Source organism: Canis lupus, chromosome 26 (assembly GCF_003254725.2).
Source record: "Canis lupus dingo isolate Sandy chromosome 26, ASM325472v2, whole genome shotgun sequence".
Lineage (NCBI taxonomy): Eukaryota > Metazoa > Chordata > Mammalia > Carnivora > Canidae > Canis > Canis lupus.
The window spans coordinates 11,034,342-11,059,069 of NC_064268.1; the positions used below are offsets into that span (position 1 = coordinate 11,034,342).

At 51.3% G+C, this 24,728-nt stretch overlaps 1 protein-coding gene across 2 annotated transcripts; it reads left to right on the forward strand.

Moving 5' to 3' along the window:
- The first annotated feature begins 1,027 nt into the window (after positions 1–1,027).
- PLBD2 (phospholipase B domain containing 2) lies at positions 1,028–24,713 on the forward strand. 2 transcript variants are annotated; one of them, XM_025474049.3, is made up of 12 exons: positions 1,028–1,332; positions 7,917–8,010; positions 11,024–11,182; positions 12,905–13,005; positions 13,207–13,421; positions 18,570–18,667; positions 20,977–21,137; positions 21,758–21,853; positions 22,097–22,168; positions 22,800–22,952; positions 23,448–23,610; positions 23,799–24,713. In XM_025474049.3, the coding sequence occupies exons 1-12, from the start codon at positions 1,043–1,045 to the stop codon at positions 23,964–23,966; spliced, it is 1,770 nt and encodes a 589-aa protein (XP_025329834.1). In that variant the 5' UTR covers positions 1,028–1,042; the 3' UTR covers positions 23,967–24,713. The 2 variants fall into 2 exon arrangements, with proteins under 2 accessions (XP_025329834.1, XP_048957660.1); XM_049101703.1 differs by lacking the exons at positions 22,800–22,952; positions 23,448–23,610; positions 23,799–24,713 and adding exons at positions 22,259–22,332; positions 22,524–22,785.
- Positions 24,714–24,728: the final 15 nt, after the last annotated feature.

The following is a 24,728-nucleotide window of genomic DNA, read 5'->3' on the forward strand; positions in this document are numbered from 1 at the left end:
GATCGAGTCCTGCATCCGGCTCCCTGCAGGGAGCCTGCTTCTCCCTCTGCCTGTGTCTCTGTGTCTCTCATGAATAAATAAGTAAAATCTTGAAAAAAAAAAACCCAAAACATCCTGCATAACCAAAATATAATGATCAAAGTCAGAAAACTGACATTAACACCCTGCTTTCAACAAAATTACATACCTTATTCCAATCTCACCAGTTTTTACATGCGCTCAAAACTTCTGGTGTATACTTCTATGAGATTTTATCCACAATATAGCTATAATTTGCATTTCTCTTATGGCCAACAGTGAGCATTTTCCATGAGTTTAAGGATGATTTTAGACCTTTTTTTCATGAATAGTCCGTTCATATTTTTTTTGTCCATTTTTCTGTCTGTTTTTCACATTTCCCCTCCTCAAATGGAAAGACTTCTTCGTATGTTAATGATATAGGCCTTTTATTCGTGATATATGTTGTAAATATTTTCTCCTACTCTGTCTGCTGCCTTTTGTCTTTGCTTATGGGTGTTTCTTCCACATGCAAAAGTCACAGGAGACTTTGTGTAGTCCACTGTATTAATCTTTTATGACACCCGAATTTTAAGTCCTAGCTAGACGGCCTTTTCCCAACACAAGTTATGCAGGAGTTCACCTACGTTTTCCTCTATATTTGCATTTTTATTTTTTACATTTAGATGCTCATCATTCAGTTTGTATTTGTGTATGGTGTGAGGAGTGGATCCTGGCTCAGTGAGTAAGTACAGCAAGCTATTAGCAAGAGATGGCAGGCGCGCGGGTGCTCACCACGCTTGCGTCTTTTCTCAAGGTTTGACAGTTTGAAGCATCCGCGGTCGGGCGAAGCGCGCGAAGCCGGTGGCGCAGGGGGCGCCGCTGGCCCTTTACGCCGGGCCCCGCCCACCCCGGAAGGGCTCGCGCAAGCCCCGCCCCCGCCCCTCCGGCCCCGCCCCCTCCGGCCCCGCCCCCTCCGGCCCCGCCCCCGCCCCGCCGCGGAGGGCGTCACGTGAGCCGGCTGCGGGCCGGGCCCTGCGCGGTGATGGTGGCGCCGCTGTACGGCTCCCCGGGCGGCCGCCTGGCCCGGGCGCTGACGCGGGCGCTGGCGCTGGCCCTGGTGCTGGCCCTGCTGGTCGGGCTGCTCCTGAGCGGCCTGACGGGCGCGACCCCGGTCTCGGGGCGCCGGTGGGGGCCCAGCGGGCCGGTGCCGCCCGCCTCCCGCAGCCGCTCGGTGCGCCTGGACCCCCAGACCGGCCAGTTCCAGCTGGTGGATGGCCTCCACCCGGATGCCGTGGCCTGGGCCAACCTCACCAACGCCATCCGCGACACCGGGTAAGGCTGGGGGGGCCCGGCGCCGGCCTCGCCTCGCTGCCCCAGGTGGTGCCCCCGGCTCCCTCCAGGTCCGTTTCCCGCCTCCGAGGCTGCGGCGCGGCGCCCCGGACCGGGGCCGGGTTGGGCGGGGGCCAGCGCAGCATCGCTCGGCTCAGGGGGACCAGCCCGTCGCCCTAGCCAGGGGGATAGTGCCTCCGCTGCTCCAGAGGCCGCATCCCGGCCGCCCAGGCCCCACTGCCTCCGTCCGGATCGGCCCGAGCACTCCCCCACCCCACCCACGCCTCCCCTGGGGCCAAAGGCTGTTGACAGCTCTTCGAGAGAGGCTCTCACTTCCCTGATTGTGGCTTACCCCATAGGTGCCAACCCCCTGCCTATTCCAGAACCAGGGCAGCTTCTGAGCCTGGGTTCTAGGCCAGCAAAAACACCCAGGGTCCCTGAATTCATGTAGACCCACATAGTATTTTTGCTTGGGGTCTGCACCTCCTTTCTCTCCTCCCTCCCAGTCCAGGGGAAAGTTACTTGGCTAGTTAGTTAGCGTGGAGCCAAGTGCTCCGGCCTCCTTGGTAGTCGCTGGGGATCAGGCTGTTGTTCTGACTCCCCTGCCTGTCCGGGCTCCCATTTCCCTGTCTGTGGCTCAGATTCTGAGGATGTGCTCTGGCTGGGAGATGGAGTGGTACCCTTCTCAGGCCCTGTCCCAGGGCCTTGTGCCCATTCATTCGCTAACCTGTTGCACTTGGCCCTGGGGACAGAGCTGAGCAAGGTGGGTCTTGATTCAATGGGGGGAGACAGAGAGTGCCAGAAGATAACCTGACTCAGTGGGTGTGGGCGAAATCTAGCCTAAAGCCTTGTCAGCGGGGCTCGGGCCCTGGATCAAGGCTGTGTTGGCCATCTTAGTAAACCCTCAGTCCCCTCCTACCACCCTCCCACTGCTCCCATCCATTTGGCTGGCATGCATTAATTCCTGCAGGTGTTGGGGAGATACAGGACACCAAGGACACCCCCATTTTTGATGCTTTGTGGTACTTGGGAGGGGATCAGAGAGACGGAGATGGGGGTTGGGGAGATTGTGAGGAGGGGATCTGCTGCAGACACAGGAGCTGGACAGGGCTAATCTGGGAAGGCTCCCAGGGAGAGGAGGCCACAGGGTGGGCTAGTGTCCATGGAGGGAACTAGAGCTCTGTGGCTCTGTGGCTCTGAAATCTGGTGACCCATTCTCTGCTGACTCACACATGGTTTTGGCTCTGCTTAGCAAAGCCAAGAGGGCATGACAAATCTCAGCCTGTATGCTAGCTAGGAAGGAGGCACAGAGGTGAGGCCCAGCATGGGGAGACGTCCTTGTCCCCAGGAGGCCCCCACAGCGCTGTGTTGCTCCAAATTATGGAAAACGAAAGTGGAGAGAAGACTTCCTTGATCGTGCTGGTTGGAAAGCTCTTTGTGGTTCAGCTCTTTCTCTATGTGACCTTGGGCAGATCACTTCGCCCCTCTAAACCAATTTTTTCTCCTCAAGGTGAGGCTTGGAGGGAAATTCACTGGGATTACAGAAAGCACCTCTGTTTGCTAACTGAATGAAGGGATGAGTGAAAGAAAAAGGAGCAGGTGTCTTCTGCCCCCATTTTACAGTTGGGGAAACTGAGGCCTGAGATAAGAGCCCAGGTCTCTTCCACACTTATCCCTCTCATGTCCTCTTTCTAGCATTCTATCTGTCCAGTCTGCCCGTTTAGCCCTGGGGGCTGTGCTGTAGGGAGAATGGATCAGAAGCCCCCATTTTGGAAGCAGGGAAACTGAGGCCCTTAAGATCCACCTCTTAGGGGCAGCTGGGTGGCTCAGTGGTTGAGCCTTTGGCTCAGGGCATGATCCCGGGGTCATAGGATCGAGTCCCACATCGGGCTCCGCTTCTCTCTCTCTGCCTCTCTCTGTGTGTCTCTCATAAATAAATAAATAAAATCTTAAAAAAAAAAAAGAGAGATCGACCTCTTTGAACTCAGGGATAGGATGAAAGAAAGGCATCTGAGGTTTCCTGGTCCCTGATCAGCAGAACCTCTGAACCGTCGGTGACTCTCTTATTTTTCAGAGCGGAGGCCAGTGGATTACAGGGATATACTCTTCTGTATACCTGGAGTTGGGGGTCTCTCCTCCTTCTGTCCCCCACTGTTCGCCATGGGGGATCCTGGGACTGTCAGGATAAATTCCATGTCCTCTTCCCCCGCATAACCTGTCCTCTTTCAGTTGTGCTGTGTCTGACCTTGGACGGGTGATGACTCGCTGTAAGGCCTGAAACATTTAGGATTTGGTGCTTGGGCATCAGACGTGCCCCAGGAGGCAGAGCCTGCACTAGGATGGCTGTGGCCTTGGTACCAAGGAGGCTGAACCTTCCAGCCCTACCCTTTCCTCCTTCCCTGACCCCCTCACCTGCTGCCCGACACGAATCACAAATCACCATGAAGTTGGAAAAGGAAGTGGGTACCAATAGAGGGAATTACCCTGTTAAGCAGCATAGAACCAACTCAGATACACCAAGTAACCAGAGAAACCCAGCTCAGTAAAATGCATAAATACCATCCAGCTGTTCTTGGAAGTCAGGAAAGGTAAACATCCCATCAAGAACAAGGAAGGAGTGGCAGCCACAGATAAGGTAGGGTAGGGTGTCTGGGGTGCACAGCACGGTACCCTGAAGCATGGTGTGGAGCTGGGGGAGGTTTATGAGTGCTCATCACACAGCAGTGGTCTGATTTTTCTCAGACATGGCCTCTTCAGACCCTGGAGACGTCGTCAGGCGATAGGCACCCATGAGACATGAAATCACAGTGTGGCCCATAGACTTTCCAGAAAGAAAAAACAAAGATTGGAAAAACAGATTAGTGCCGCCAACTTTTTATTTTTGTCAAGTGAGTGCATTAAAAACAGAACAGCGTTTATTGACCTCTGTCAATTTTATCTCATAAGAGATCAACTATTTTGGAACCAAGTAAGCAGGAAGGACGTGTTCTTTAGTAGAGAGCAGTCTAAGGAATACATTTAACTTTAGAAATGCTTGTCAGTGGTCTTCTTTTAATCAGGGATTGGGATAGGGTTTCTCAAAGCTGTCAATCTGCACAGTGTGAAGGAATCTAGACACCATTTGCGTGAGTTCAAGCCTCCCCATTTTACAGACGGGGACGCCGAGGCTGGAAGGGCCAGGTAGTATGGAGCAGAGTTTCAGGTTTACTGAAAGATCTAGGCTCACATCTTAGCCTGCCTTATTTCTGTGGTGAGGATGGTGACAACCCTGGGGAGGTGGTGGTGAATCTTTTGATTTGGCTTAGGGTCTGAAGCCACAGAGGGATCCTTAGAGCCTTCAGAGGCTCCAGCATTGAAGTCTGGTAGCTTAGAACAAAACCCCTTGAATGGGAACATCTCCCACCCAAAGTGTTCTGGAAAGATAGGTGGAAATTCATCTATTTGGATCTTCTGAGAACTCAGGCAAAGTAAATAAAACCCATCTAAATGAAATTACCCCTTTGGAACAAGGCAGCATACAAGGAGATGAGGGTGGGCAGGGGGTGGGGGTGGAGGTGAAGGAGTTAGTATCACTTTTTACTCTTCCTCCTTTCAAGTCTCTTATGTTATTGGTTTTATTATACAAATAATTAACTTGGTAAAAAAGATCCCACTGGTTTAGGTAGGATGTGTGAGGTAAGTCCCCCCATATATAATCACTGTTAGCTCTTTCTTCCAGAACTTTCTATGCATAAATAGACCTAAGTGTGCATGCATATGTGTGAGCATAGATATGCATGCATGTGTGCTTGCATAAAATGCTTTTCACACACAGGGTTGTCCTGAGTCAATCGTTTATCCTTCTCTAATCTTTTTTTTTTTTTTTTAAAGATTTTGTTTATACCTGAGAGACACACAGAGAGAGACAGAGACACAGACAGAGGCAGAAGCAGGCTCCCTGTGGGACTGCAGACTCCCTGATTCAGGACTCAGGACTCGATCCCAGGACTCCGGGATCACCACCTGAGCCAAAGGCAGATGCTTAACCACTGAGCCACTCAGGTGCCCTGATCTTTTTTTTTTTTTTTTTTTTTTTAATGTTGTCTCTGACATCTTGTCAGCATATGACACCCCTTTCTCATCATAGCAGCTGGCATGTTATGTCATTATCTGCTTACATTCTGGCACCCTAACCCCAGGCACCCACCACCCCCACAATAGCTATGGGAAGGCCAGGCCTGAATGTCATTCACTTTTGCACACCTTTGGATGTCTGGCACCTAGTGGACTCTCAAAATGGCTTGCTTGCCAAAAGTATCAGGTGAGCATGTTTTGATCATCTTTTCTTCTCCAGAGTCTTCTCTAGGCCAGAGCTGTTCTTGCCTTGGAGCTCTCCAGTGCCGTGTTAGCCAGCTCCCCACGAGACTGTCCTGGCTGAGCCTGGCTCTGCCTTGTTTTGGAGGCTCTTCATGATCTCATTGGTGTCTTCCTATTGCCCCTCGTTTTCTTAGTAGAAATTGCCTTAACAGGTGCACTTGGGTGGCTCAGTCAGTTAAGCCTCTCCCACGTCAGGCTCCCAGCTCAGCAGGGAGTTGTCTTCTCCCTCTCTTCCCTGCTCGTACTCTTTCTCTCTCTATCAAATAAATAAATGCAACCTTTAAAAAAAGAAAGAAAGAGGGATCCCTGGGTGGCGCAGCGGTTTAGCGCCTGCCTTTGGCACAGGGCGCGATCCTGGAGACCTGGGATCGAATCCCACGTCGGGCTCCCGGTGCTTGGAGCCTGCTTCTCCCTCTGCCTATGTCTCTGCCTCTCTCTCTCACTGTGTGCCTATCATAAATAAGTAAAAATAAAAAAAAATAAAAAAAAGAAAGAAAGAAAAAGAAATTGCCTTAACACTGGTTTCTCCTCGAGTTATGGAAGCCACCTGGGTGAATAATTTTGTGTCCTTGGAGCAAGGATGAAATCCAGAACCAAAGATGGATAGATTTGGCTGCGTAAAAACTGGAAACCTCTATATGGCAAAAACAAAAGCAAAAAATCAATTAAAATGCAAACATTTTCAATATTAGTGACAAGCAAAGGGCTAATGTGTACATAGAGAACTTCATAAATCAATAAGATAAACACAGTGGAGAAAAGTGAATAAAGCACTTGAGCCAAAGAACTGTAAATGACCAATAAAAATTTAAAAACAAGTGTAGGGGTGCCTGAGTGGCTCAGTCAGTTAAGTGTCTGGCTCTTGATCTCAGCTCTGGCCTTAATCATGGGGTCATGAGTTCAAGCCCCATGCTGGTCATGGAGCCTTCTTTAAAAATTAATTAAATAAATTGAAAAAATAAAAACAAGTGTAATTTAACTAATTAAAGGATTATTATTAAAACAATGTGATGGCATTTTTCAACCATTGCCTTGGCAAAGATGAAAAAGATCAATAGGAATCATTTCAAGCGAGAGAGTGGGCAGACAGGAATATGCACATGGTGGCGAAGTAGTCTCTAGCCCAGCGTGGTTGCAGGCTGGCAGTGGCAGCGTTGGCATCACCTGGGCGCTGGTTAGAAATACAGGGTCTCAGGCCCTGCCCCAGACCTCCTGATCAGAGTCTGCTTCCAGACAAGGTCTTCAGGTGGCATGGATGCATGGGAAGTGCTGCTTCCCAGAAGGAGTGGGAGCCATCCTGCCTGGAATTGAATCCCAGCTCTGCCCTTTGCTGGCCCTGTAATCTTTGGCAAATATATTGGTTAGTGTTGGGCCACAGTGCTGTGTAACAAACCACCCACCAAACCCACTGGCTCCAGAAATAACCATTTATCCTCATGGATCCATGGGGCAGCCAGGGCAGCTCTGCTTCATGCTATGAGTCTGCAGACCTGGTCTGCTCCATGTTTCTGTCACGTTCCTGGGAGCAGTGGGCTGGCTGGGGCATGTTGCAGTGGCAGTAGCAGAGGCATAGGAGGGCAAATAGCAACAAAGGAGGCCTATTGAAGGCTAATCTTATAACTGGCACATGGTCTCTATCTGTATTCCATTAGCCAAAGCAAGTCATATGACATGGCTGAGCCCAAATCAGTGGAGCAGGGAAGGACTCAGCCATTGGTAGGATCACAAAGTTTCACAACAGAGGGTACTGATAGGGAGGATTGGGCAGTAGTGCAGGCTTCCAGCAGTCATGGAACTTGGCCTCTATTCCCTCCGCACCTCTTCTATGGGGAATAACGGTGCCTACCTGGGAGGATTATAGGATTGCCATGAGGATTGAATGACTTAGTAAACAAGAAGTGACTAGAACAGCATCTGGCACAGAGGAAGCCCTCAGTTGACACTGGCTGGTGTGTTTGTCAGGGCCGGGACATGGATTGGCACAGCTTTTGGGGGGCTGCTGTTTGTCAGTGCTTATTAAAACTAAAAATACATGTGCCCTTTGGCCCAGCAGCTCCCCTTTTAGGGATTTAGCCTGCCGAGTGCACAAAAACAGATGGCCATTCCCATGAATGACAATTCTTCACTATGTTTTTAATGATTTAACACCGGGGATGGCTGTGTGCCCAGCCAAGGGCTGGTTTTGCGTTTGCCCCTGTGCTGACCAGGTGTCCCCTCTCCCACCCATCTAGGTGGGCCTTTCTGGAGCTGCGCACGAACGGCCAGTATAATGACAGCCTACAGGCCTATGCGGCGGGTGTGGTGGAGGCTGCTGTGTCTGAGGAGGTAAGGGCCATGTGGGGGAACCTGGGGCTCCTACCCCATACAGTGTACCTGCCAGGATGCTTTGAAGGGTTCTGAGGTGAGGTGCCTGCAGAGTGGGCCCCCATGCCCCCACCCCCAGCCCTCCACAAATTGAGGAGCAAGCTCACGTGCATTCTTTAAAAACTTAGGCTACATACTATTTGATGCGTATAAGGGATGTATACCATGTTCCAAGTCACGAAGCACAGCAATAAAAGAATATCCAGACCAAAACGTAGAATGTTACTGATCCCTCTGAGACCCCCTTTCTACCCCCGCCCCCAGAGGCACCATCACCCTAAATGTGACTTCCATTCATTCATTCATTTATATTGAGATATAATTCCCATGCAATAAAACTCACTATTTTATTTTATTTATTTATTTTTTAAGATTTTATTTATTTATTCATGAGACACACACAGAGAGGCAGAGACATAGGCAGAGGGAGAAGCAGGCTCCCTGCAGAAAGCCTGATGTGGGACTCGATCCCAGGACCCCGCGATCACAACCTGAGCTGAAGGCAGACCACTCAGTCACTGAGCCACCCAGGTGCCCCAAACTCACTATTTTTGAATGTATAATTCAGTGGTTTTTAGTATATTCATAGGGTTGTGCAACCATCACCACTACCTAATTCCAGAACATTCTCATCACCCCAGAAAGAAACCCCATACCTCCCTTCTTTCCCTCACCCCGTCCCCCAGCAACCATTAATCTGCCTTCTGCCTCCATGGGTTTGCTTATTCTTAACATTTCATATGAGTGGGTGGTCTTTTGTGTCTGGCTTCTTTTACTCAGCATTGTGTTTTTGAGATTGATCCACGTTCTAGAGTGTGTCAGTACTACAGTCCTTTTTGTGGCCAAATAATACTATATTGTGTGGACAGGTCACATTTTATTTATCCATCTGTCAGTGGACGGACACTTGAATTACTTCCACTCTCTTACTTTTGTTAAACTAGTTTTATAACACGTGCCAAATCCTCCGACAACACACAATTTTGCTTTACTTGGGGCTTTATAAAAGTGATATAAATTTGGGAAGTCAGCCCACATCAGAAGGGGGTGAGACTTTGCAGTGAGAGCCCGTCTCCTGCAGCATGAGGGGAGGTGGGACACCCACTTGGGAAAATCATTTGGCAATAATAGAATTGAGCCGCACAAACCCTAGGGCCCAGCGGCCCCGTTCCTGATACCCTCCGAATGACCTGAGGATGAGCCTAAGGTGCTTAGAGCAGTAGCCCCAGAGTGGGAACAGCCAAGTGCCACTGACCAGTGAATGAGGACCCAGATGGGTCATATGCAAAGTGCCCTATGATAGAGCTTTGGGGAGGAATAAGCAGCATGGACACATCCTGGATCCTGGCTGGTGAGGGGGGAAGTACGCATGGCAGATGGCTGCACACAGGGGACACCCCTTTATAAAACTCTTGCTCCTCATTCTGACACCCAGCAGTAGTTTGGGATGTCCTTTTGGGACCTCAGTGTCTGGGGAGCTGCTCAGACACTAGGCCAGGCTGGTACTGTTTGAGGCGCAGTGAATGGGACGGGACGAGATTCCATCTTTCAGGGGCCCTATAGGCTGCCGATGGAAGTGTGGCCACCCCACTGAGACTCAGAGAGGCGAAGTTACTTACCTGGGGTTGCGCAGCCAGTCAGCAGAGGAGCCAGCATTCAACACCAGCTCTGGCCGACCAGAGTCTCTGTTACTAACCGTTCTTGTTCTGCCGCCTTCCCCCTGGCCCAGGAGCTTCTTGTGAGTGGTGATTGTGTCCTGTCCCCAGCTGTGTCCCCTGCACCCAGGCCAGAGCCTGATGTAGGACAGGCACTTGGGAAATGCTTCCGGAAGTAGTGGACAGCTGCACGGAGGAGGTGGCATCTTACTAAGGCTTCCAGGGTAGAGTAGAATTTGGATGTATTTCATGGAGATGGCAACGGAGCAAGGGGTCCCCAAGCGGTCCGTCTCGGGGTACAGGGTGCCGCCACAATCCCCTCGTTGACCCATGTGTCTTGGGAATGTTTCCAGTGTGGTGAGGGGTGTAGCTGGAACTTACCCCGCCAAGCTTGGCACAGTGAGAGGTCCACGCTTTGAGACATTACAAATCCACACATTTCCAGGGTTCAGATCTTGACACTGTGATTCATTACCCAGATGGCCTTGGGTAAGGTAATCATCTGCCCGTGCCTCAATGTCTTCAGCTCTGACGCAGAAATGGTGATAGAGCACTTTCCTTACAGAGTTGCCGTGAGGTTTGAATGTGTCCATGCAGCATGCCATTCATGGGAACCTGGGCAACGAGCTAAGGGACCTTCTTCCCCCAGCTGGAATGTCAGCTGTGGGTGGACTGGGGATTCCAGGCCAGGCCTGGCTGATCTTAGCTGGGTTTATCCCGGCAGGTCAGCTAGGGCAGCTGGTTGGCTTAGAGTGGCCTCATTCATATACCTGGGGACTGGCCCTCTGTCAGTTGGGGTGACGGGGCTGATGTAGTGTTTAACTTGCCAGGAGGCTAGCCCAGGCTTGTTCATGTCACATCAGGTCAGGGACATGTGGATGGCTTCTTGAGGGCTGGTTGAACTGGCCTTCACTTGCCCATGTGAACTCACTTGTGAGTTAACTGCTATGTCCTTGGAGCTGAGGATAGCACATAGTAGAGGCACGAAAGGGGTGGTTTGTTGATTGACTAAATACACCCATATCTTTTAGGTCTCCAGTAACAGAGGAGACGCAGTTTAGAACAGACTTTGAATGAGGGCTTTCAAAGGAGGGGGACATCTAGAAGCTTCGGGCCCTGATGGGATGGGAGACGGATGGGTGACTAGCCCTCTGGGGGAGGAGAGCCAGTGGGAACTGAGGCACGGAGGGGGCCTTGCAGGGCACCATGCTTCTTGTAGGCCTGGGTAGGGGTGAGTCGGGGGCCAGCGGGGCCCACAGCGAGGAGAGCAGCCTGGTGACCCCGCCCCTGCCCTCGCCCACCTGCCCCCCCCCCCACAGCTCATCTACATGCACTGGATGAACACCGTGGTGAATTATTGTGGCCCCTTTGAGTACGAAGTCAGCTACTGCGAGAGGCTCAGGAGATTCCTGGAGACCAACCTGGACTGGATGCAGGAGGCGATAGAGCTGAACAAGGACTCTGCGTACTGGCATCAGGTGCGTGTGGCCCCCTGTGCTCTGAGGGGCACAGCAGGCTGGGGTTGCTCCCCTTCCAGCTGGCTGGCCTGCCTGTCTCCCACCCTCTTCGCCAGGCCTCTCTCTCTCCCTCCCTTCTTCATCCACCCACCCACCCATCCATCTATCTTCCATTCATCCTCTCCCTCCCCCCTTCCCTCTCTGCTCTCCATCCACCCACCCACCCACCTGTCTCTCCATCTTCCATTCATTCCCCTCCCCCTCCCCCCACCCCCCCTTCCCTCTTACCTACCCATCCATCCATCCATCCATCCATCCATCCATCCATCCACAGGTAGTTTGTTAGCACATGCACCACACACAGGCTTACCCATCTTTTACTCTCCCATCTGCCACTCCCCTCCCATCTTAGGCCAGTTCTTGGTTCTCCCACCCCCCAACCATTGACGTACCCCATGTGGTTGCCTGTCCATCTCCCTGCCCACCATCTATCCACCTGTTCACCTCCCCCCTGCACTTCTTCCCACTCACTTGCCCAGCCCACTCGGACCAGCCACTTTATCTGCTTCATTCCCCACCTTCCCTCCCAGCCGTCAGCCTTCGAAGCACCTTGAAGTGTCAGTCTCATCATGGCCACTCATTCTCCCCACCAGGGGCCACCCTGGTCCCTGGGGATGATGCCCACACTCCTTTGCACCCTCTCCATCCCCAGCTTTGGCTCTTGCTGACCTCCTCGCTCTATAGTCTAGCCTCCCTGACTTCCTGCTTTCTGGAACAAGATGTGTTTGTTACCTCTGTTACCTCTTGCCTCAGGACTTACGATCTTCTGCTCCTCTGCCTAGAGCGCTTCCTCTTCCCCCTCTGCCTGGTTTACCTCCCACCCCTCACCTCTGTCCTGTCCCCATACTTTCCTGTGATGCTCTAGTAAGGGATTTAGAGTCTGTCTTCAACTAGACTTGAGCCCACGAGGACAAGGCAGGGATCACATCTGCTTTGCACACCATGGTATCCCTGGTGCCCAGCACGAGAGCTGGTACATAGTAGGTGCTTTATATGTAAATGTTTGTTGAATACATATAGATGAGAGAATGGATCTGTCTTGTCCTGTCTGCGCATCTAGCCTGTGCCACCGCCTGGACATCTGTCCTTCTGACCACCCTGCCATCCACCTGGACGATTACTTCTCAGTCCTTTCTTCCCTTCTATGTATCTTAGCAGCCATGCTCGGTGCTGCCTGACTGTCCATCCTCTTGTCCATCCATCCATCCCTCTAGCAGATGCTCACGAAGTGCCTGGTATATACTCAGCGCTGACCCTATGGGGTACACAGTGATGATCTCCCCTAGTTAGAGAACAGTGACAGTGACAATGACAGTGGGGAGAAGTTAGCTAATGAGACCTGTGCCCTGAGGCAGCAGCGCAGCCACTAGTTAAGCTCAGATTAGAGAGCAGTTGACAGTGGGTCAGGGCTGGCTGGGAGGCTTTCTGGAGGAGGTGACATTGATCTGGGCTCTTAAGTAGGGGTGATTTAGATTGGCAGAGGGCAGAAACATATAGTTAACTAAGTGATGGCAAGAGAGAGGGTGGGTGCTGGGGAAGGGGTGGTCAGGGCTGTCTGGATCCTGGGGGATGCACCTGGGCCACTCCTGCCCTATCTGGATCCCCAGGCCAGAGCCCCTCCCATTACAGGAGAAGGCATGAGCCCGGGTGGGGAGGCCTCACCCCATCTGCCCCTCCCCCTAGGTGCGGCTGACCCTCCTGCAGCTGAAAGGCCTCGAGGACAGCTATGAAGGCAGTATGACCTTTCCAACTGGGAGGTTTACCATCAAACCCTTGGGGTTCCTGTAAGTGCCACTCCCGGAGCGGACAGGGTAGGGGAGAGGGCCATGCATCTTACCATCAGACAGACCTGGGTTCTAGTATCCATTCTGCTGCCTCCTGGCCCAGCCTTCCAGGGCCTCAGCTTCCTCCTCTGTGAAAGGGGTATGTGAATACACTCCCAGCAGGCTGGCATGGTAACCCTCTGGCACCCCTGCCCTCCTCAGCCTGTTGCAGCTCTCTGGGGACCTGGGAGACTTAGAGCCAGCCCTGAATAAGACCAAGACCAAGCACGTTATGGGCTCTGGCTCCTGCTCTGCCCTCATCAAGCTGTTGCCCGGCCAGAGTGACCTCCTGATTGCCCACAACACCTGGAGCTCCTACCAGAACATGCTGCGGATCATCAAGAAGTACTGGTTCCAGTTCCGGGAAGACCCCCAAGGTGGGTGGACGTGGGTGTATCTGTGTGTGTGAGCGTGCGTGTGGCACGCTGGGGGAGGGCACTAGGAGGTGTGGACCTTGGCCCTGTACACGCTGTGCCCTAGGAGTCCATCTCACTTTTAACATTTTTGTTTTCTGTTAGCTCCTTTTCACAAGGTACACCAGTTACCTCTTTTTGCATGACAAATCACTCCCAATTTTAAGACAACAGAAGCGTAAAAGCACAGCCATTTGTTTTTGCTCTCGTGTCTGTGGGTCAGCTGGATAGTCTTGTTAGTTTGGGCCAGGCCTGGCTGATCTTGGCTGGGCCACTGATGCTTCTGCAGCCAGCCGGGGTGAGCTGGCTGACCGAGGGTGGCCTCATCTGCATGTCTGGGGGTGGCTTTCAGCTGGGTGTTGGGGCAGCTGGGTAGCTCCCGCTCATTCTCCTGACATCTGGGCAGGGCCGTGCAGAAGGCCTCTCAATGGCTGACTGAAACTGACACAACATTCTGTTGCTCGAAGCAAGGCAGGTGACCAGCTCAGATTTGAGAGGTGGGGAAACAGCCCAGTATCTGATGTGAGGAGTCCTGGAGCCCCACTACAGGGTGCACCATGGGAAGAATTACAGCCGATACTCAGCACAAACACCCGGCTGCACATGAATACATTCTTCCTGTCAAATGTGAAAACTTTGCAACTAAGGTCCAAGTACCCCAGAGTGGCCCCCCACCCTGATCCCTGGCCCCAGTGTCCACCCCAAAGGTAGCCACTGCCAAATGTTTACAGTGCATCCTCCTTGGCGAAACTAAAAAAAAACCAAATGTTGCCAGGTGGTGGCGAGGGGCTGGGGAAATCTATACCCACATCCTCTGCTAATGCGAGTAACGGTTGGCGCTGCCACTTTGAGGGAGAACCTAGCCGGTATCTGATGAAATTCAAAATCTGTCACTCTCGTGGTCCAGCAATTCTTGGCCCAGATCTATCCCTAGAGAAACATTTCGGCTTCCGCACAGAGATGGTGTACAAGGATGTCAACTACAGTAATGGTTTGGAAACAATCTAATGCCCATTAACTTAAGTAAATTTCGGAGTTGACATGTATCCAGAGGAGTGTGCACATTGTACTTGTGTAGCTGGAGTATTTGTAGACGCACACATCTGTGCACAGCACCCAGACTGAGAAACGGAACATTCCTAGCCCCCAGAAGCTGCTCTCAGGTCCCTTTCCAGGCACTTATCTCTACCCCAGCATAACCTCCCTCTGACCCCTTACAGCATAGATGAGCCTGATTTTGAATGTTCTGTATGTAGAAACATACAGCACGTGCTCGCTTGTGTCTGACTTCTCTCACTTAGCATAATGCCTGTGAGGTTCATCCATGTTGTTGTTTGTAGCCATAGATCGATCATGGTCGTTGTGATTGATTCATGAACAGTGTAGTATCTCCTGAAAAAAAAAATCCTATGCAAGGGAGCGCCTGGCTGGCCCTTCAGTAGAACATGCAACTCTTGATCTTGGGGTTTTGAGTTTGAGCCCCAAATCACTTGAGTACTCCATAGCCCACAGGAGGTAATTTCTGTGAATATTTTTTTTTTTCCGTAGACTAAAATGTACCTTATTTTCCCATTTGTTTTCACTGATGTTTATTATGCTAGTAATATGTGAATACATTCTTATGGACACGAATTCTAGTAGTGAATGAAGAAATAGATCTCTTGTGATACCCTCTTCCAAATTCCAGACCCTTCCTAAGAGGATACCTGTTGCCATTTTGGTTTGGATCCATCTAGATTTTGGGGGTTGACTTATATTGTGTATACACGATCCATTTTTTTTTAGTTAATAGGTTTTACTTTTTAGACAATCTCCAAGTTTACAGATAAATTGGGTAGATGATACAGAGTTCTCATATACCTTCCTGCTCCTTTCTCCTATTATGAACATGTTGCATTGGTGTGGTACGTTTGTTACAACTGATCTACCAATGCCCATAATTTACATTCAGGTTCACTCTGAATAGTATGGTTGTATGGATTTTGCTAAATGGACAATGATGCATATTCACCTTCGCCACCCTGAACATTTTACTTTCTGGGTTTCTTTTAAACATAAATAAGATCATACCATATAGGATTTTGGATATTACCATGTTCAGTCTACCTTTTAACAGCTGATGTTAAACTTTTAACTAGTTCTCTATTGAGGATGTCCGGTTGAGTCTTTGGAGCTTCAGATGATGGTGCGGCAAGACAAGTGCGCCCCCAAGTGAAAATGCTGGATTAAAAGATGGGCATAAGTAGAAGTGCCTGGATGGCTCAGTCAGTTAAGCATCTGACTCTTGATTTTGGCTCAGGTCATGATCTCAGGGTTGTGAGATTGAGCCCCATGTCAGGCTCTGCACCTAAGCGCAGGATCTGCTTGTCCCTCTCCTTCTGGTCCTTCCTTCACTTGTTCTCTCTCTCTTTCAAATAAATAAAGAAATAAAATATTAAAAAAAAAAAAAAGATGGGCATTACTAGTTGCACCTGGGTAGCTCAGTTGATTGAGCATCGACTCCTGATTTCAGCCCAGGTTTTCATCTTGGGGTTGTAAGTTGAACCCCAGCATTGGGCTCCACACTCAGTGTGGAGCCTACTTTAAAAAAAGAAAAAAAAAGATAGGCATAGTTAAATACTTTAGTCTCTGAATACATACAGCCTAATTACCTCCAAAAGTGGCTGGGCCATTTTACACTTGTCCATGAGTCTATGAGCATGTGTCAGCTTTCCCCTCAACCTTGCCAGCACTGGATGTTATGGTTCATTTCAATTTTTGCCATTCTTATGGGTGATAAATGATATCCTGGGCTGAGGTGGGTTTTTTTTTTGTATGAACTTTACTGATGGACAGCTTAAACACATGTAGGATGTATATATTGGTGGGTCTGGACAAACCCACCACTCAGTAATGCCAGAGAACATTTCCACCCTGCAGGCAGGTTCCCTGTGCCCTCTGTAGTTACTATTTAGGCAACCCCTCTTCAAGTTTCCTTTCTGTTAGGTTAGTTTTGCCTGTTCTAGAAGAAAATAAAACCTGCACTAATATTTTAAAATTTCTGGTAATTGGAAAAAAAATTCCGGTGGTTGATCTACTTATTGGTTTATTTATTTTGTGGAATTGAAATTCACATAACATAAAGTGAACCATTTTCAAGCGAACGATTCAGGGGCATTTAGGACATCCCTGATGCCATGCATCCACCACCTGTGTCTAGTTCCAAAGTATCTTCATCACCCTGGAAGGACACCCCTTGTCAGCAGTCCCTCCCCTTTCCCTTTCCCACCAGCCCCTGGCAACCAGCGATCTGCCTTCTCTCCCTGTGGATCTGCCATTCTTTTTTTTTTTTTTTTAAGATTTTATTTATTCATGAGAGACACAGGCAGAGGGAGAAGCAGGCCCCCTGCAGAGATCCCAATGCAGGAGTTGATCCCAGGACCCCAGGATCAGGACCTGAGCCAAAGGCAGACACTCAACCACTGAGCCATCCAGATCTGCCCATTCTAGACGTTTCATGTGAATGGAATTGTACAGTAGTGGCTTTCTTGTGACCAGCAGCTTTCACTTAGTGTAATGTTTTCAGGGCTCATTCACATTGTATTAGTGTCAGTCCTCCGTTCCTTTTTATGGCTAAATATTCCATCGTGTGGATAGATGACAACTTGTTTATCTGTTATTATTGATGGACGTTTAAGCTATTTTCACCTTCTGGCTTCCAGAAGGTGAATTAAAAATTAGTAATTTTTAGTAATGAAAACAAAGTGCTTAAGTAATGCGTGTTCACTATAGAATATTAGAAAATATGGTTGAGCACAGAGAAGCAATAAAACTTGCTTGTACCCCACCCTGCCTCTTGCCCCCAGAGAACCACCATTCATGTTGGTGGTTTTCCCCTCCAGTTCCAGCTGTTTAATTATGATTTTGCCCTTTTAATGTTTGTTTCTTTGTTAATTACATGGAAGTGGCTCCTGTGGTCCCTCCGGGTACCCTCACACCTGCCTCAGAACCCATTGTACCCGAACCCCATCCCTTGACAAGTGCTGGTCTGGTATACGGTGCCCTCGATTGTAGCCAGCCTACACACCCACCTTGTGCCACCAACACTTAACTTCTGAGTCTGGGGACTTAACTCCTTACAGCTGCCATAAAAAAGAAGGAAATCCTTCCATTTCTGACAACGTGGTTGAACCCAGAGGGCATTATGTGAAGTGAAATAAACCAGGTACAGAAACACAAGTCTGTATGGTCTCACTTCTACGGGGAATCTTAAAGAGTGGAGCTCCTAGAAGCAGAGACTAGAGCAGTGGTTGCCAGGGCGGGGGCGGGGGAGCGGGCAGGAGGGTGAAGCCACAGACTTCAAGTAGGTTCTGGGGACCTAAGGTGGAGCATTACAGTTAACAGTAGTGTTGTGACACTTGAAATCTTCAGGGAGGAGAGATCTCAAGCACTCTCGCCATACACAAAAAATGGTGACTGTGTGAGGGAATGGGTGCACTTGTTAGCTTGATGGTGCTCATCAGTTCACAGTACGAGCGCGTGCATGCGTCACATTCTCACACTGCGCACCCTAAGTACAGACAATTTTTGTCAGTTATACCTCAGTAAAGCTGGAAAATGAAAAAACAAAGCCCATGTGCTCAGACTTCTGTTTTTTGCCCTCTGGATTATCTTTTTTATGATAGATCTTTCGATTAAAAAAAAAAAAAGTAGGGGAAGGGTTGCCTGGCTGGCTCAGTGGAGCATGTGAATCTTGATGTCTGGGTTGTGAGTTCAAGCCCCACATTGGGTGTAGAGATTACTTAATAAAATCTTAAAAAAAAAAAAAAAAAAAAAAAAGGCCAAAAAGATTTTAGCAAACAGAACATGTTTGTAAAGAAATGTATGTGTATATATCTTTTTTTTTTTTTGCTACTAGCTTTCTTTTTTGCACACACACAACCACACACATGTGCACACATACACCACAAATGTCCTGTTTTGCTAAAATATCAGAACAGATGGAGGCACCCCATGAGGCCTGCTGCTCCCCACCTGGACACTCTGGCTCTTGGGTTGGGGCTCGGGGGTCCCTAAGTGGGCTTGTCTGACCTGCACCCTCCCCCCTTGTTGGGCTCACTCTCCCCTCCACAGAGAACTCTCCCCTGGCTCCTGGCAACAAGCTGGTCTTCTCATCCTACCCTGGCACCCTCTTCTCCTGTGATGACTTCTACATCATGGGCAGCGGACTGGTGAGTGTCCCTCCCGTGTCGCCTTTCTCTCCGGGGCTACAGTCACCTGGCAGCTCTGGGCAGGTGGGTGGATGTGGCCCCCACCACCATCTGCACTGGGGCCTGTTCTCCTGCTGTGGTACTTGGACCACAGGATTAGGGGAGGGGTGAGTGGCTTCTTACAAGTGGAGACCCAATCCCTCCCTGGCAGCCAAATCCTACAGCCCCCCTCCCCACCGGGACTCTGCATTCTGAGCCAGCCCTCAGCAGTCTCTGGTCTTGAGACCCTTTTGCAATATTCTTGACCTCAGTGACCCCATTTTGCTCGGATGTCTTGAGCATAAGCCATTCCTCCCTCCACCATGACCTTGCTGTTTCTCATCCTGCCTCCCCTCCTGCCTTCCTCAAATTCCCTCTAACTGGGCCAGGTTTTCTGAATAGATGTTGTTTACAGTGTTTTGTTTTTATCGGTTTTCCTGGCTGGGGTCCAGACTTGTTTAGAAATCTGTTCCTGGCACCCCTCACCAGGGCATTGAGCCCTGAGATTGCAACATGCGGAGGAGGAAAAAACATCGCTGTAAAAAATACCCTCCAAGCGGAAAGTGCCAGTTCCCTGCTGGAGTGGCAACAAGGGGCGCTTGCTTTTTCTGCTATTTTCCCCTTGAATGTGCAAAGAGGTGTGAGAGGGCCAGGTCCCAGGTCGTAGGCTGGAGATCCCCTTTAATGCAGTCTGGCTGGGGAAAGGAGGGGACAGTCTGGGGAAAGACGACTGAAAAGGTTTCATCTGGTTACCTGGGAGGTGTCCTGGCAGGAAATTTACTTTCCATCACGGTCTTTTATTTTTTAAGATTTTATTTATTTGACAGAGAGCATGAGTGGGGGGAAGGGCAAAGGGAGAGGGAGAAACAGGCTCCCCATGGAGCAGGGAGCCCAACGTGAGGGGCTCGATTCCAAGACCCTGAGACCGTGACCCAAGCCGAAGGCAGATGCTTAACTGAGCCACCCAGGCGCCCCATCAGGATCTTCTGTTTTTGTGCCACAGATTCCTTTGGCAGTCTTAGGGGGCTATGAACCCCTTCTCAGAATAACATTTTTAAATGCATAAACCAAAGTATATGGGATCATAAAGGAAACCAGTGATATTGAAATGTGTTTATAAAATATTATGTAAATAACCTTTAAATATCATCTATGTGCTGTTTTGTTAACTTTTTTGTTTTGTTAACTTATTAAGTAAGTAAGCTCTGGTAGTGGGTGTGCTAAATACCATAATTGGAAAGGAACGGGGAGCATAAATGATATTTTGAGATAGGTGCAAGCGACTCTGTTGTGTGGTGGGAATGTATCTGATTTCTGTAGGTGACAGTCTCGGGTACCATAAACGTCACAGTGGTGCGTCACCCGTGCTCACAGTGGAGAGAGATGCTGAGTTTCAGTTTGGTGGTGGTGGGAATGAAGAGGTGGTATTTTCAACTCCCAAGTCTGCAGACTCCCTGAGTACTACCCCAGGTCCAGAATTCCCCCATCCTGAGAGGGGAGACTGCCTTCCAGGGCTTTCTAGGCCACGGTGATTGGAATCCTGGCAGTGGCTTTGGATGCTGAGAACAGCCAGTTGAGGGACAAGGAAGCTACGGCTGGGAGTGGAAGAAGGTGTTCCCAGCTGGGCGTTCCTCTCAAGAGGCTTGCTTTCCAGATTCTTCTTTTAAATATCACATTTATGGCTATTGCTATCTTTTAGCTGTTTTTTGGGCTTTGTATAAAAAAGGAGGAAGCATGCTAATATCCTGTTATAAAGGAACAAGCATTGATTTAAGAGTTGGAAGTCTGGTGATCGAGTCTTGGCCTATCCACTTACCAGCTGTGACCTTTGGCACTGTCTTAGCTTCTTCAGGCCTCAGTTTACCTTTCAGTAAAAAGCAGCATTAATAGCCGTGCTGGGTTTTCCCAAGGGGCTTGTGAGATTCCAAGCTAATAGCCTCCAGCCGCCTGACTTTCCCTCCAGAACTGCAAGGAACGGGTAGAAATGGGATGCTGTCCCTTCAGGGAAAGAGCTGACCGACTTGGTTGGGAGATTGGGTCCATAGGAGCAGCACCTCGGGCTCTCTGAGGGCCTGTCCCCAGGGCAAAGCTGGATGCGTGATTGTGAATCCTCCTCAGCGCTCAACCAGGGAACCAGTGAGGAACATGCACACAAACCAGCACATGAGGTTTTAAAGAACTGTGGCCAACGTATGGACCATGATTGATATAGCAGTGCTACTTGGTGGCAGCATGCCCTAGCTGTAAGTCAGGTGGCCCTTCAGTGCAGCGCCCCCTTGGCCCTTCCACAGGTGACCCTGGAAACTACCATCGGCAACAGGAACCCAGCTCTGTGGAAGTATGTGCAGCCCAAGAACTGTGTGCTGGAGTGGGTGCGTAATGTTGTGGCCAACCGCTTGGCCTTGGATGGGGACTCCTGGGCAGACATCTTCAAGAAATTCAACAGTGGCACGTGAGTGGGCTCCTGGCACTGTGACCTCACCCAAGAAATGGACCAACTTCCCCCCTCAACAGTCAGACCCCAAGGGACCTGACATGGCACCAGGGCCACATACCCCACACCCTTTGCCGAGCCCCCTCATGGTTCTTTTTTGGAATTGGAAGGTGTCTTAGAGTCTTCTCCCTTGTTTTATACTTAGGGAAACTGGGGCTTTACATCTCCCCTGCAGGTTCTTCCAACCAGGGAAAGGCCCCAGAGGGAGGCAAGGAAGACAATTTAGAATTTGAGGGCTCTGGAGACAGGGCGAGGGCCATCTGAGCAGGTGGGCATGGGCAGATGGGCTCCCTGTAAGCTAGAGACACAGGAGGGTCTTAGAGCATTGGGCAGAATTGACCCTTATTCCAGTAAGCACTAGAGAACCAAAGACTTCTCTGAAGCAGACAGACAGCATGATGAGAGCTGAGAATACCAGGTCAAGCTGCAGTGTCAGGGTGACAGTCAGATGGCAGGACACCGCCCCCCACCCCCATGTCACTCCTTTCCCTTGATTCCTGGTGGTATGGGGCACTGGGGGATGGGGAAGCTGGGGCAGTGGCAAGGTGTGTTCAGTCTTCCTTCCTTGGCCATGACAGGTACAACAACCAGTGGATGATCGTGGACTATAAGGCATTTGTCCCTGGTGGGCCTAGCCCTGGGAACAGGGTGCTCACCATCCTGGAGCAGATCCCGTGAGTACCCTGGGAAGGAGAGCAGGGTGCTCCAGGCAGAGAGAACTGCCTAGGCAAAGGTCTGGAGACATGACTCAAAGGCAGGCCAGGTGGGAGCGGGAGGCAGCCCCTGACTGGGGCAAAAGATCCAGGACATAATCTACCTCTGGGCAGTGGGGAGTCATCAGGGGTTCTTAAGCAGGGCAGTACTCGCAGGTGCCCCTTTTCTCACCAGTCTTGCCCCATCTCTCTTCTCGGTCCCAGGGGCATGGTGGTGGTGGCTGATAAGACCTCAGAACTCTACCAGAAGACCTACTGGGCCAGCTACAACATACCGTATGTCCCCACCCCCATACCTGCCTCTCCCCTGCTCAGCTTTCCCTACTGGTCAGGGGTCCTTCCTCACGGGATCTTTTCAACCCACAGAGCAAAGAACTTACTCTGGCCTTTCTGTGGCCAGGAAAGCCCTGCCAGTTTTGGGATACGGTTGTGGAGCTCAGGTCTGTGCCCATAGCAGGGTCCTGGGGGTGGTCAGGCTCAGGTGCCGACCCTTGCTGTGGCTCCCCCACTGCGTCTGCTGTAACCGGGCTGCTCAGCCATCACCTCTGGATGCTCACTGTGCTCTGCCGAATGAGAGGTTTGATCTTACAGCCACTGAGTGGTGGCCATGGTCCCTGCTTCCATTTCACAGATGAGGAGACTGAGGCCTCCAGCAAATGCCTGACTTCCGTGAGGCACGTTCCCCAGCTGTTCAGTGATGAAGTCAGCATCTGAACCCATGTCTCTCGGACCACAGAGCCTGAGCTTGGTCACCCCCAAGCCACCCCCCGCAACATGAACAGAAGATGTTACTGTGCTGTCCTTTCGTAGTTGTCAGTGATAATGTTGTGCTGTGACTGCCCCTCCACATCCCCAGCCACAGCTCGCGTGGACAGAGATCGTGAGTGACCATCCTTGTTCTCTGTAGGTACTTTGAGAGTGTGTTCAACGCCAGTGGGTTGCAAGCCCTGGTGGCCCAGTACGGGGACTGGTTCTCCTATGATGGGAGTCCCCGGGCCCGAATCTTCCGGCGGAACCAGTCACTGGTGCATGACCTAGACTCCATGCTCCGGCTTATGAGGTATGTTGGAAGAGCATGAGCCCCGAGTCCCATAGAGCTTTCTGTGCATTTTACTGGCATCTGCGTAAACTTCGCCGCAAGCCCAGGGATCACAGGGTGGCAGCGAACTGTAACCACATTTACAGGTGAGGGTGCTGACCATCTGTTGAGGGGCCACCCACTGCTGAGCACCATACTCAAATACCAGAGAAATGGGACAAAGCAGGGAGCAAGCACCCTGGCTGTGGGAGATGCTAAATCCATCAAGCACTCACACTGATGTGGGTGCATAGCCAGGGCTCGCTGAGCCCCTAGAAATGCGATACAGGGGTAGGATGGGGCATCTCGCCTGGGTCGGGATGGGGGGCCCCAGGGAAAGGGCCGCCTGAGCGGATGAGATGATGGGCATGGAATGAAGAGGTGAAGGGTGAGGGAAGCCCATTTGGGGCTGCCGGCCTGGGGACCTCGGCCTCCTCTTCCTGGCACGCCTGATGCCCCCTCCCTTCCCACATCCAGGTACAATGACTTCCTGCATGACCCCCTGTCGCTGTGCAAAGCCTGCAGCCCCCAGGCCAACGCAGAGAATGCCATCTCGGCCCGCTCAGACCTGAACCCGGCCAATGGCTCCTACCCTTTCCAGGCCCTGCATCAGCGCTCCCACGGGGGCATAGATGTAAAGGTGCTGCCCTGCGCCCCGGTGCCTGGGGGCAGTGGGTGGGCTTGGATGCCATCTGGGCTGGAGCAGGGACGGGAGGAGGTGAAGGCTGGGTCAGAGCAGATGGCAGGGTGGAAGGGCAAGGTCAGCATTGGGCTGTGGGTGGGGTCAAAGTTAGGGCTGGGCTCAGCGACCTCTGCCCTGGCCCCCAGATGACCAGCATGGCTCTGGCCAAGGCCTTTCACATCATTGCGGTCAGTGGCCCGACGTGGGACCAGGTGCCCCCGTTCCAGTGGAGCTCCTCGCCTTTCAGCGGCCTGCTACACATGGGCCAGCCTGACGTCTGGAAGTTCTTGCCCATTGAGACCTGGTGGGACTGAGCCTCCTTCTCTGCGCTGCTGACCCCCAGCAGGGCCATCTGCCGGCTGCCGCCCTGACCTCCTGCCTGCCCACTCCATGGGCCTCGTTCCCTGCCAGGTCTGGGACCTGGGTGTGCCAGGTTCCCTCTTGTCTGGGTCGTCTCCTGGCTGGGATGTGGAGTCCAATGGGGCCCAGAACTGAGTCGTTGGCTCCCCTTAAGTGGGGGGATGCCGCCCCTGCTCCTTGCCTCTCTCCTCTACTCTGCTTGTCTCTCTCCCCTGTGCTGGGGCCCTGTCCTCATGCTGCCCCATCTCGAGGGCTTGGGAGGGGTCCTTGGATGGGACTTGGGACCCCTGGTAGAGCAGGAGGGGACCATTCCAGTCCCTGCCTCCAGTGTCATTCCGGCCCGTGGCTCTGGGACTTGGGGGTTTCAGCCCTGAGATCTGGGCGTTGCCTCCGGTTGGCATCCATCCTCCTGTCTCCCAGCCCTAGCTGCTCTGCTCCCTCAGGAAGCAGCCCCCTTGCTTCCCCTTCTGGGCAACTTCCCTGAGGACAGAAACTTGAAAGCAAACAAAAACCAAAGTTTCTGGTGACTTGTGGCTGGAGGGGCCTTCGGGGGTAGACAAGAGTGTCAGCCCCTATGCTGCAGCCTCATGCCCCTTGCCTCCCAACTTGGGCCTGCCCTTGGCCTCAGGGTGGTGCCCACAGCTCCCCTGCTGTAGGAACCAAATTGCAGACTGTGCTGCCATTAAATGAGAGGCCGTGGCTCCTGTGCTGTGTTT